Here is a 13,480-nt window from a genome sequence, read left to right as displayed (position 1 = left end):
TAGAAAGATTCTTTATCTGCTGCATAACATCCAGCATGAAATACTTTTTCCTCATTATGAGAACCCACTAGATGTGAAATAACACCTTTGCACTCTTTTAATCCAACATAGCATTGCTGCCTGAAGCTGAGCCAATCAGGCATCACGATACTGAACTGCGAGCTCTGATCTCTTCTAGTGGTCAGTTTAAGTACTCCAGTAGTTAAATGTTTTTAGCTCATTTAGACATTTTCATGCTTGAACATGCTTCATTTAGGCCCAACATGTTGCTTTCAAAAAGTTCAAGGACGCTGAGGCAGAATATTTTCAAACAGGTCGTAACTGGGCGTGTGATCGACTGGCTGCTATTTGGAAAAAAGTAGGCCCCGCCCACAGGGGGTAAAAAATATTCAAAAATAAACATCACTTATAACTTGGGTTTGGCATAATATGACACTTTTAAGTTTATCTTTTCAACTGTATTGTAACACAATCATGTTATATATATTTATATATATATATATATATATATATATATATATATATATATATGTATGTATATGTATGTATATATACATGTATATATATACATATATATACATAAATATATATACATATATATATATATGTATGTATATATATTTATATATACATATATGTATGTATATATATACATATATATATATATATATACATACATATATATATATACATACATACATATATATATACATATATATATATACATACATACATACATATATATACATATATATATATACATACATATATATATATATATATATATATATATATATATATATATATACATATATATATATATATATATATATATATATATATATATATATATATACAGTCGTGGTCAAAAGTTTACATACACTTGTAAAGAACATAATGTCATTGCTGTCTTGAGTTTCCGATCATTTCTATAACTTTTTTTTTGTGATAGAGTGATTGTTGCACATACTTGTTGGTCACAAAAAACATTCATGAAGTTTGGTTCTTTTGTGAATTTGTTATGGGTCTACTGAAAATGTGAGCAAATCTGCTGGGTCAAAAGTGTCAGGCGTTCCCCTGACAGTTTGTCTGTTTTAGTTTTTTCCTCTGCATTTGTCTGTTTCCTCTGTGTTTAGTATCTCCTGTCTTTAGTTCCTGTCTAGTGCTCTTATTTTGTCAGCTTCCTGTCTTGTTCCCTGAGTGCTGCGTTCCTCCTCAGCTGCGGCTGATTGGCACCTGGCCACACCTGTTGCCAATCAGCCCGCTTCTATTTGTACCTGCTTTGTCTTATCTCAGTTGCTGGACCATTGTATTGTCGTTGCCACATGTCACCCTTGTCGTGCTACCTGTCATGTTTTTTTTGTTACAGCTACTACCTGTCGTCGTACAGGTAAGCTGTTTCTGTTAGCATTAGTTATTTCCAGTTTTTCTGTTTGCTATCCGCTAACTTCCATGCTAAAGTTCCTTTTTGTTTTCTAGCTTACATTGCTAGCTCCTTTAGTTTGTTAGTCCGCCCACGTGCGTGCTTTTTGTTTGTTCTTGTTTAGTTTGAGTTAAATAATAGTTCATATTCTATGCCTGCCTCCGTCTCTGCATCTTGGGGTTCAACAACAAATACCTCTGACAAAAAGTATACGTACTGCAATGTTAATATTTGGTTGCATATTATTCGGCAAGTTTCACTGCAATAAGGCCCTTTTGGTAGCCATCCACAAGCTTCTGGTTGAATTTTTGACCACTCCTCTTGACAAAATTGGTGCAGTTCAGCTAAATGTGTTGCTTTTCTGACATGGATTTCTTTCTTCAGCATTGTCCACACATTTAAGTCAGGACTTTAGGAAGGCCATTCTAATACCTTCATTCTAGCCTGATTCAGCCATTCCTTTACCACTTTTGAGGTGTGTTTAGGGTCATTGTCCTGTTGGAACACCCAACTGCGCCAGGCTGATGATTTTAGCTTGTCCTGACAAATTTGGAGGTAATCCTCCTTTTTCATTGTCCCATTTACTCTCTGTAAAGCTTTAGTTCCATTGGCAGCAAAACAGGCCCAGAGCATAACACTACCACCACCATGCTTAACGGTAGGTGTGGTGTTCTTGGGATTAAAGCCCTGACCTTTTCTCCTCCAAACATATTGCTGGGTATTGTGGCCAAACAGAGAACCTTTTTGTTCCATCAAACATCACATGGACAAAGATAAAACCTTCTGGAGGAAAGTTCTCTAGTCAGATGAAACAAAAATTCAGCTGTTTGGCCACAATACCCAGCAATATGTTTGGAGGAGAAAAGGTGAGGCCTTTCATCCCAGGAACACCATTCCTACCGTCAAGCATAGTGGTGGTAGTATACATATATGTATATGTATATATGTGCGTGTGTATATATAAATATATATACTGTATATAAGTATGTGTATATATATATATATATAATTGTGATTTTTTTACTGCATTTATACATGGCCAGAATAAATAATAATTTATTGTCAAGTGTCAGTATCGTGTCAGTATTTGGGGTTTTTACAGGTGTTTTTCCTTCCTGCTCGGGGCAAACACTCAGCGAAAAACCGGTTGCGCGTTTTTTTTTTTTTTTTGACTGACTTTTACGAGAAGGGAAGCGAGTTGAGAGATTAATGTGAGTGACAGGTAACAACGTGACTGTGAATGACAGCATTATGAAACTGAACGAGGGGTGTTTTTTTTACCCGGGCCAGACGGACATGTCACGGGGTGACCGTCATCCAAGACATAATGTGGTTATAAACAGATGCTTGCAGTGGAAGTGATTCAAAATAATGCACCACCGTAAATAAACTGTAATGGAAATCAGCAGATTTCACTCATCCTAACTTGGATGTTATCTGTTGATTTGTGCGGGTGTGTATGAAAAAAAACATCCTCGTTTCATGCATTAAGGCTTTTATTTTGAAAAATAGGCCATTTCAAGGTTATTTGACAGAGCTCTAAACTCAAATAAACATATATATATATATATATATATGTATCTCAATTCAACGTCACGCATTGAAATGAACTTAAATGGATTATATTGATGCCTGGCCCCCAAAACCACACATTTTTAACAAGTAACACGTCTTTTAAAAAACTAAAACTAACTTTTAGTTAAGAGGTGTTGTCTGGAAAAACAACACAATGGAATGTAGTGCAAACAACTACAGTAGGTTTAGGAAGTAATGTAATAATAATGGACAGCATTTGAAGTGGACTTCTACACTATCTCTTCCTAGTGGTTTCTCCGTCAAACACACCATCAGCAGCTTTTCCATTAATTTTTGAATATATATCCGCCGTTTAAGGTAATTTTCCCTGAATTTGACCCATCATACTAGATCACCCCCTGGGAGGTGAGGGGAGCAGTGAGCAGCAGCGGTGGCCACGCCCGGCAATAATTTTTGGTGATTTAACCCCCAAATTCCAAACCCTGATGCTGAGTGCCAAGCAGGGAGGTAATGGGTCCTGTTTTTATAGTCTTTGGTATGACTCCTTACATTCTTGGCTTAAATATGAACACTATTAAGTTGAGGTACCACTGTACAGTACAGTAAATAATTACAGTAATTACAATAATTACAACTTTGTTGTTTTCCAATTACTTAAACTTGTATTAAAACAGAATAAAACATCCAAAATTGAGGTTAAAAAAATATTATTTTTGCTAGCAAATATAGGTTTTTGTTACTAGTTCACTTTGTTACTAATAATTTAATGAACATATATATATATATATATATATATCACAGATTGTACTATTTAGAATAGAATTCCCTTTTTTATCATAATAAAAATTTAAATATGACTAAAACAGGTTATGTATCTGAAATGAAAGTATACAAAATACGGTATTTTTATTTTTTTGCTAAAAAGATATTTTTTTCTTGCTAATTCAGTGTGTTAATATTTGAATAAATACGTGTGAAAGTGAGTGTGAATGTGTCAGTACGTGGACTTGTGGGTTTGTTTTTCCGGAAGGCAAAGGAAAGTTGGCGCGGGCAAGACGTGAATGTAAGTACATATCTATTAATAACACTAACAAACTAAAAAAGGCGCGCACAATGGCGGAGAACAAACTTGACTAATGAAAACAAAAGACTGGCACAAAGGCAGAACTATGGACCAAAAACTAAAGACACTAACTGTGGCATTAATAAACAAAACTTACGTGGCATGACTATAAGCAAAACTATGGAAGTGAGTAGAGGTCGCATGGCATGACGTGGGTAAAGGTAACGTCGCCAGGCTGACTATCTGGCAACTACGGGCTTAAATAATGCTGTGGTGATTAGTGACAGGTGTGCGAGTGCAAAACGTGAGACAGGTGCGTGACATGAGGACAGGTGAAAAGTAATGGGTGGCTATGGTGACAAAACAAATAAAAGTGCACAGAGTCCAAAAACAAAAAACCGAACATGACTAAAACAAAACATGATCACACAGACATGACAGAATGTTGTCTGTCTATGCGATGAGGTGGCGACTTGTCCAGGGTGTACTCCGCCTTCCGCCCGAATGCTGCTGAAATAGGCTCCAGCACCCCCCACGACCCCAAAGATGGAGAAGCGGTAGAAAATGATTGGATAGATGGATGGATGATCAGAACCAGGATATAGCACAGATTGTACCTGTGGGGGTCCTGGCTGCGTGGGGCCTGTGGTCCATTGTTCCCTCGGCACCGCATCTGCTGTCTGGGGTTGGCTTCCGCACACACTGGGAGACAAATATATTGTTCATACATACACATTCACTGTACAAACAAACCATGGAAGTACCCCCCTCTACCTCAAATAACTACTTACCCCCAAATCCTCCACACGACACCTCCGCTCCAAACGGGCTTACCTCCTCCAACCTCCAAGGACAAAGCTACGAACTTTCCGCGCCGCTGCTCCCAGTCTGTGGAAGGCTCTCCCTGACCACCTGAGGGCACCTCAGACTGCGGATGCTTTTAAAAAAGGCTTAAAAACCCTTCTTTAAAAAAAAAAAAGTTTTATATATATATGCATAGTAGTTGTAGCTATTAGGCTGTTCAAGTTTTTATAATTAATTTATTTGTATTATCTTTTTATTTTTATTTTAATACACTGTAGCACTTTGCGGTTGTTCGTTCAATGTAAAGTGTTTTTTTTCAAATAAAATCTATTATTATTAAACATACATGTATACTGTACATATACATTCACTGTACACACATAATCATCAAACTTTACTCACCTAGGGGAAATTGGGTAAAACACAGCACACTGACAAAGCGTAACCTATTGTTACTATAACAATCTACAAGGTTAATACAGTTTGTTTCTTTCTTCCCCTCCACTTACCTCCTTTCTTTTGTAACTGAAGTTATCATTACACATATGTATTGTTGCATTTGAAACAATTGTGTTGTTAATAGAGGTCATTATTATTTATTATCAATAGTGTTATTTCTATTGGTATTTGTATTGCTTCATTTGTAGTGTAATAATGTTCCTTGTCATTTTTGTGTTATTAAGATTTACATCACTAACTGCTTCTTTGCAATCACTTTTGCCATCATATTTGGACATATCCTATTTGCTGATGTTGTTCTGTTTTTGTTCTAGTTGTCTCTGTCTTCCTTTTTTTCTCTTTTCTATCCCCTCCTGCTCTGGTCCGGCTGCGCCAAACATGAATTAATTCATTTAATAAAGTCAGATACAAATAAGGCAACAATAGAAGTATCCTACACTTCGCTTTTCTAGAGTAAATGTGTACAGCCGATATTGGCATCTACATCAACAATATGATTTGCCTGAGTGGCTGGACAGGACAAAAAAAATTTATATAAAAAATAGAATTGATATTCTCTGAGAACCAGTGTCTTCCCCAGTGGACATTTTTGCATTGGTTTTTAGAACAATGCAAATTGTCAGTGGTATGTAGCACAGCTTGTACCTATATTTACAATAATTAAATACAACAAAATATCTGCAAAATTTAATTTTCAATCCTTCAAAATTAAATGACTAAAACAAGTTAAATTGCTGAAATAGATGTAAACAAAAATATTGTATTTTCTCAGAACACCAGCGTCCTCCCCAGTGGACATTTTTGCATTAGTTTTGAGAGTAATGTGGTTCTCAGTGGGATAAAGCACAGATTGTGCATATATTTACAATAATAACCCCCCCCTCCCCCCAAAAAAATACATATCCTTGTTTTTGTTGTTTATTAATTCAAAATAAAATGAGTAAAACTGCTTACATTGCTGAAATAAAGGTAAACAAAATTATTGTATTTTCTCAAGAACACCAGCGTCCACATTTTTGTATTATTTTTGAGAATAATGTGGTTCCTAGTGGGATATAGCACATATTGTCCATATATTTACAATAATAAATACCCCCATAATCCCCTTTTTTTGTTTTTTTTGTCATTTGAAAAAAAATGACTAAAACAGGTTATATTACTGAAATAAATGTAAACAAAATGATTGTATTTCTTTTCCCTAACAAGGTAGTAAGTTCTTCCTGATTCAATATGTTAATTGAATAAATATTCTGAGAACCAGCATCCTTTTTTCCCCCATTAATTTTAAGAATAATGTTGGGATGTAGCACAGATTGTACCTATATTTACAATAATTTAACACCCCCCAAAAAATCCACAACATTTTAACAATAGGTTAAAAAATATATATTGGGCTCCAGTACTCTGGAATGCCCTCCCGGTAACAGTTCGAGATGCTACCTCAGTAGAAGCATTTAAGTCTCACCTTAAAACTCATTTGTATACTCTAGCCTTTAAATAGACTCCCTTTTTAGACCAGTTGATCTGCCGTTTCCTTTCTTTTTCTTCTATGTCCCACTCTCCTTTGTGGAGGGGGTCCGGTCCGATCCGGTGGCCATGTACTGCTTGCCTGTGTATCGGCTGGGGACATCTCTGCGCTGCTGATCCGCCTCCGCTTGGGATGGTTTCCTGCTGGCTCCGCTGTGAACGGGACTCTCGCTGCTGTGTTGGATCCGCTTTGGACTGGACTCTCGCGACTGTGTTGGATCCATTATGGATTGAACTTTCATAGTATCATGTTAGACCCGCTCGACATCCATTGCTTTCCTCCTCTCCAAGGTTCTCATAGTCATCATTGTCACCGACGTCCCACTGGGTGTGAGTTTTCCTTGCCCTTATGTGGGCCTACCGAGGATGTCGTAGTGGTTTGTGCAGCCCTTTGAGACACTAGTGATTTAGGGCTATATAAGTAAACATTGATTGATTGATTGATATATATAAAATATTTTTCATTAAATCAAAATAGAGTTCTGACTAAAACAGGTGAAATATGAGCAATAAAAATAAATAAAAATATCCAATTTTTTTGCCATAGAAAATAGATATTTTTCCTACTAATTCAATGTTAATTGAATGAATAAGCACTGAGAACCAATGTCCTCCCAAGTGGACATGTTTGCATTAGTTTTGAGAATAATGCTGTTTTCAGTGGGATGTAGCACATATTTTTACCTTTATTTACAATAATTTAACACCCCTCAAAAAAGCCACAACATTTTAACAATAGGTTAAAAAAAATGTTTTTATAAAAAATAAAAACATTTTTTTTCAATAAATCCAAATTGAGTTTTGACTAAAACATGTGAAATATGAGCAATATAAATAAATTAAAAAAAAAAAATTTTGCCGTACAAACTAGATTTTTTTTCCAACTAATTCAATATTAATTGAATGAATAAGCACTGAGAACCAATGTCCTCCCAAGTGGACATGTTTGCATTAGTTTTGAGAATAATGCTGTTTTCAGTGGGACGTAGCACACATTTTTACCTTTAGTTACAATAATTTACCACCCCCCAAAAAAGCTACAACATTTTAACAATAGGTTAAAAAACATTTTTTAAATAAAAAATAATTAAAGTTTTTTTTTTTTAATAAATCCAACTTGAGTATTGACTAAAAACTCAAATATAAGCAATAAAAATAAATAAAAATATCAATTTTTTTGCCATACAAAATAGATTTTTTTCCTACTAATTCAATGTTAATTGAATGAATAAGCACTGAGAACCAATGTCCTCCCAAGTGGACATGTTTGCATTAGTTTTCAGTAGGAAATATTACACTTAACTTGTATTAATAATATTGAACAAAAAATGGATATTAGTCTTAAATTTTAAGTAGACGTGCTAGTTTTAGTCTAGGTCATGTCGACAACCGCTTATGTTGACGTGAGTCAGCCGATCCAATTGCCATTTTTCAGATGTACGACCATGAGCGAGACAATAAAACCCCCCCCGATGTTCTTAATAAAACAGTAATTTATTATTGTCTGAAAACTAAAATCGTCTGAACAGCACATTGCAAGGGCGTCGTTAAGATATTCTCTCCAAGGCTCAGTGAACACTTCCATACAGTACACTTGGCATGTACGCGGCATCTCCTTCAAAATGAAAAGACACAAAAGAAACAACCCCCGTTGTGTGTGTAAGAAAAAAAAAAAAAAAAGTTGTACAATCCCCAAGTATTTTGGTTTGGTTCTAAGCCACAAGGAGCGCGTCAGAAAGAGCTGACGACAGCAAAAAGGAGGCACGACAGACAAGACGGAACAAGAACATCCCCTAATACTCTCTCTCTCTCTCCCCGGCGTGACGTTGAGAAAAGTGTGTTTTGTTTGTCGGACATGTTGGAACACTACAATCCAGTTAAATACATTAAAATCCAGAACAAAAAAAAAACAAAAACGGCTCCTTTTCTAACTTCCTTTTCTTTTTTCTCCCCCCCCACCTTCTCCTCTCCTCTCCTGCGCCACACTTTCCGCTATCCTTCCCAGACTGAAAACATGCCGGTTTAAAACTGTGACTTTAAGAAAAGGGTTGTGGTTATAGGGCATGCGCGTCATGCAAAGAGCCAGAAACGATATAGTGCGTTTAAAAAAGGATGACAAACAAAAAAACGACTTACACAGCTTTTACATCTTTGGTTATGAAGTAGGTCCAACAATTTTCACAGCTTTTCATCCCCCAAACAAAGCCCTCCCACCCTTATTTAGACTAAGAACGCCTAGAGAATCGATAGTTTTCTTGAACAAAACCTGCCAGCCCATATTTGTTTGGACACCCTATTACTGTACATACCTTCTTCACTCTCAATGCTTTACAAAATATACATTCAACTTAACGTAGTGTTGGCTCTCTTTCAAACGTTTGCGGGACTTATTATTGCCGACTTGACTCGTACTTGCTTGACAGAGAAACCTGACAGTCCCAAAACAAAACAAAAAAAAAAAAGTGACATTTTGTTCATGGAAAAAAAATAGCAGCTGTGAAATAAATAAACGCTAAATAAAAATACAAGTATTAATGAAAATAAGATTGTGGGTGGGTAGGGGGACGGGGAGTTTTTGTTGCAGCGAATCATGCTGGGCTCCTGCCGTTCCGGGCCGGACTTTGCGGGGCCACGCCCGGGTTCGATGCCACGTTACGGTGTGCACCTTGGCTTCCCCTTAAGCCACCGTCCGTTTCAGCTTTCTCGCAGCCAGAAATAACATTTCTCAACGGGCGATAAAAGGCATTTTAGCACGCTTTAGGGACGGTATGTTTTGCTAACAGGACGTGGGTGTGTGAATGTGTGTTTATATATGTGTGGGGGCGGGGGGAATCACGCCGAGGTGATGTTGGGCTGATGGTGGCCGCTCTGACTCCCCTCGTGGTGCGTGTTGTTTGTAATGGCCGAGTGTTGTTGTTGTTGCGGCGGCGGCGGTGACGTACTGCTGCTGCTGCCGCCGCTGCCGCCCGGGCTGAGCTGGCTGAGCTGGTCCGAGTTGGCCAAGGACTTGAGCACGGCGTTCTCGCGCTCCAACATGGAGTTCCTCTCGAACAGCTCCTTGATCTGCTCCTTCAGCACCTCCACCTCCTCGCGGACGGCGTACATCAGATGGCTCTTCACCAGATCCTAGAGAAACCACACGTGAGGGTTACACCGCGACCCGATGGACTTGGGCGGAGGAGGCGGGGACTCACCATAGCCTGTTCGATCTTGTTGTCGATGGCCACGACGCTGGCGCCGGACGCACTGTGGGCAAAAGACAACAACACATGAGAGGCGTGTCTCACATTGCATCAGTTGCTGCTGGCAGCAGCTCCTGGCGACTAAACGGGCTGCGGACACAAAGTGATGCATTGTGGTTATTGCTAAGAGACTACAAACAAACAAAACGTTATGTCTGTTTTTTCACACAAAAATAAAGACTTAAAGTCCCAAACTCTTTTTCCCCCCATCTAAGTACAGTGGGGCAAAAAAGTATTTAGTCAACCACCGATTGTGCAAGTTCTCCCACTTAAAATGATGACCGAGGTCTGTAATTTTCCTCATAGGTACACTTCAACTGTGAGAGACAGAATGTGAAAAAAAAATCCAGGAATTCACATTGTAGGAATTTTAAAGAATTTATTTGTAAATTATGGTGAAAAATAAGTATTTGGTCAACCATTCAAAGCTCTCACTGATGGAAGGAGGTTTTGGCTCAAAATCTCACGATACATGGCCCTATTCATTCTTTCCTTAACACGGATCAATCGTCCTGTCCCCTTAGCGGAAAAACAGCCCCAAAGCATGATGTTTCGACCCCCATGCTTCACAGTAGGTATGGTGCTCTTGGGATGCAACTCAGTATTCTTCTTCCTCCAAACACGACGAGTTGATTTTATACCAAAAAGTTCTATTTTGGTTACATCTGACCACATGACATTCTCCCAATCCTCTGCTGTATCATCCATGTATCAATTTTGGTATAAACTCAACTCGTCGTGTTTGGAGGAAGAAGAATACTGAGTTGCATCCCAAGAACACCATAACTACTGTGAAGCATGGGGGTGGAAACATCATGCTTTGGGGCTGTTTTTCTGCTAAGGGGACAGGACGATTGATCCGTGTTAAGGAAAGAATGAATGGGGCCATGTATCGTGAGATTTTGAGGCAAAACCCCCTTCCATCAGTGAGAGCTTTGAATGGTTGACCAAATACTTATTTTCCACCATAATTTACAAATAAATTCTTTAAAATTCCTACAATTTGAATTCCTGTTTTTTTTTTTTTTAATTCTGTCTCTCACAGTTGAAGTGTACCTATGATGAAAATTACAGACCTCTGTCATCATTTTAAGTGGGAGAACTTGCACAATGGATGGCTGACTAAATACTTTTTTGCCCCACTGTATATGAGAAACTCAACTCATTACAAAATGAGATATTCCCTCTATGAAATTCTGCATGAGTATTAAACTTTGAGCTAAAATTGTACATTTTCAATAGAATTTTTTCTATTTTTGCTTTGACAGGAAATTCTTAAAAACAAACCCTTCAATAAGTTTTGATATGATATATTTTTATTTCAAATATGCCAAAAAACAGGAGCAAGCCTGATCCAATACAGTGCCATTATCCATCCATCCATTTCTACCGCTTGTCCTTTTTGGGGTCGCGGGAGCCTATTTTAGCTGCATTCGGGCGGAAGGCGGTGTACTCCCTGGACAAGTCGCCACCTCATCGCAGGGCCAACACAGACAGACAGACAACACTCACATTCACACACTAGGGACCATGTAGTGTTGCCAATCAACCTATCCCCAGGTGCATGTTTTTGGAGGTGGGAGGAAGCCGGAGTACCCGGAGGGAACCCACGTAGTCACGAGAACATGCAAACTCCACACAGAAAGATCCCCAGCCCGGGATAGAACCCAAGACTATTCAGGACTTTCATGCACTATCCCCTGTTCCACCGTGCTGCCTTAACAGCCATTCTAACAAAATGAAAACAATGGAGAATAAAAAAACGAAAAAAAATAAACAGAATGAGCAATTGCCTGAGGGTTCAAGGTTCGATCCCCGCTTCCGCCATCCTATCCACTGCCGTTGTGTCCATGGGCAAGACACTTTACCCACCTGCTCCCAGTGCCACCCACACTGCTTTAAAAGGAACTTAGATATTGGCTATCACTATGTGAAAGCGCTTTGAGCCACTGGGAGAAAAGCGCTATATAAATATAATTCACTTCAATGAACTTTCTTTATTTTTTTACATATTTGAAAAGACGTGAGAAGTGTTACGTTTTGGGGGGGGGGGGGGGGGGGGGTGCATTGCTGCGCTGGTAGCGTTTCTCTCCAACGCAGGAAACAAGCAGGAATAGCGTAGTGGTAAGACTAAGTCTTTTAAAATATATATAAAGCAGAATCATAAATACAAACTGAGGACGCTAACAAGCGTGGAGCTAAACAAAACCAAAATGTCACCAAGGGTGAAAAAACGGGGAAAGTAAGACTGTACAAAGAACACTAGAGCGAGGAGAGAAAACAGGAGAAACGTAAATGTTGCCGATAGCAAACATTGACCCAGCAACTATTGCTGGGTGACAGGAAACTATAAAGGGAGGTGATTAACCAAAACACCTGGTGGGAACACAGATTGCAAAACTAAGACAGGTGAGGAGAATCGGTGCCAGTGGAAACCGACAGTAAACAGGGAAAAAGGGTGCACCCAGGAGACAGACTAACACGGAAAAAATACCAAATATAAATCATGCCATGACAAGAAGAAGTTTACACTTATTTAATTCCACCCCATCACTCTGAGCTAGAACTACCAGTTCACGCTATGTACAAACTTAATTAACTTCCATCTTCTTCCGCTTATCAGAGGTCGGGTCGCGGGGGCAGCAGCCTAAGCAGGGAAGCCCAGACCTCCCTCTCCCCAGCTCTTCCCGGGGGATCCCGAGGCCTTCCCAGGCCAGCTGGGAGACATAGTTTTCCCAACGCCAGATCAGGTGGTTCGGGCATCTGGTCAGGATGCCACCCGAACGCCTCCCTAAGGAGATGTTTCGGGCACGTCCAACCGGTAGGAGGCCACGGGGAAGACCCAGGACACGTTGGGAAGACTTGATGAACTTGTATATACATAAATTATAAATATATACATACATATGCACACTATACACATACATAGCCACACCATTACCATTAAGACAAATTTGATTCCAGGTGTTCCCTTCAGACTAAGACACTAATTAAAGGCTATAAATTCATCCATCCATCCATCCATTTTCTACCGCTTATTCCTTTTTGGGGTTGCGGGGGGAGCTGGCGCCTATCTCAGCTACAATCAGGCGGAAGGCGGGGTACACCCTGGACAAGTCGCCACCTCATCGCAGGGCCAACACAGATAGACAGACAACATTCACACTCACATTCACACACTAGGGCTAATTTAGTGTTGCCAATCAACCTATCCCCTGGTGCATGTCTTTGGAAGTGGGAGGAAGCCGGAGTACCATAAGGTAATTAAAATCTACAGAGATTTCATAATCATACAAATGATTAAGAAATATTTCTTGAAATATTTCACTCTTTGTAGAGAATTAGCAGCAACATTTTCCAGGTCAAGGACCCCTAATAGAGTTGGGACCCGCTACTTATACATCTTGTATAACATTGGGCTTAAAA

At 38.9% G+C, this 13,480-nt stretch overlaps 2 protein-coding genes across 2 annotated transcripts in view; one reads left to right on the top strand and one right to left on the bottom strand.

The window, feature by feature from the left end:
• LOC133540574 (arf-GAP with coiled-coil, ANK repeat and PH domain-containing protein 2-like) overlaps positions 1-13,480 on the top strand; it is a 1,007,806-nt gene that overhangs the window by 438,379 nt on the left and 555,947 nt on the right. The gene's annotated exons all lie outside the window — the stretch shown is intronic.
• The window catches only part of LOC133540949 (TSC22 domain family protein 2-like), a gene marked incomplete at its 5' end in the record, with an annotated part of 57,131 nt that continues 51,938 nt past the window's right edge, over positions 8,288-13,480 (bottom strand). Inside the window, 2 exons of the mRNA XM_061884034.1 lie at positions 8,288-9,938; positions 10,007-10,058. Of these exons, the coding sequence (XP_061740018.1) occupies positions 9,645-9,938; positions 10,007-10,058 (346 nt within the window). The remainder of the gene's footprint in view (positions 9,939-10,006; positions 10,059-13,480) is intronic.

Source organism: Nerophis ophidion, linkage group LG22, assembly GCF_033978795.1.
Source record: "Nerophis ophidion isolate RoL-2023_Sa linkage group LG22, RoL_Noph_v1.0, whole genome shotgun sequence".
Classification (NCBI taxonomy): Eukaryota; Metazoa; Chordata; class Actinopteri; order Syngnathiformes; family Syngnathidae; genus Nerophis; species Nerophis ophidion.
The sequence above is the reverse complement of the archived record's forward strand: the minus strand, read 5'-3'. Positions and strand labels throughout refer to the sequence as shown.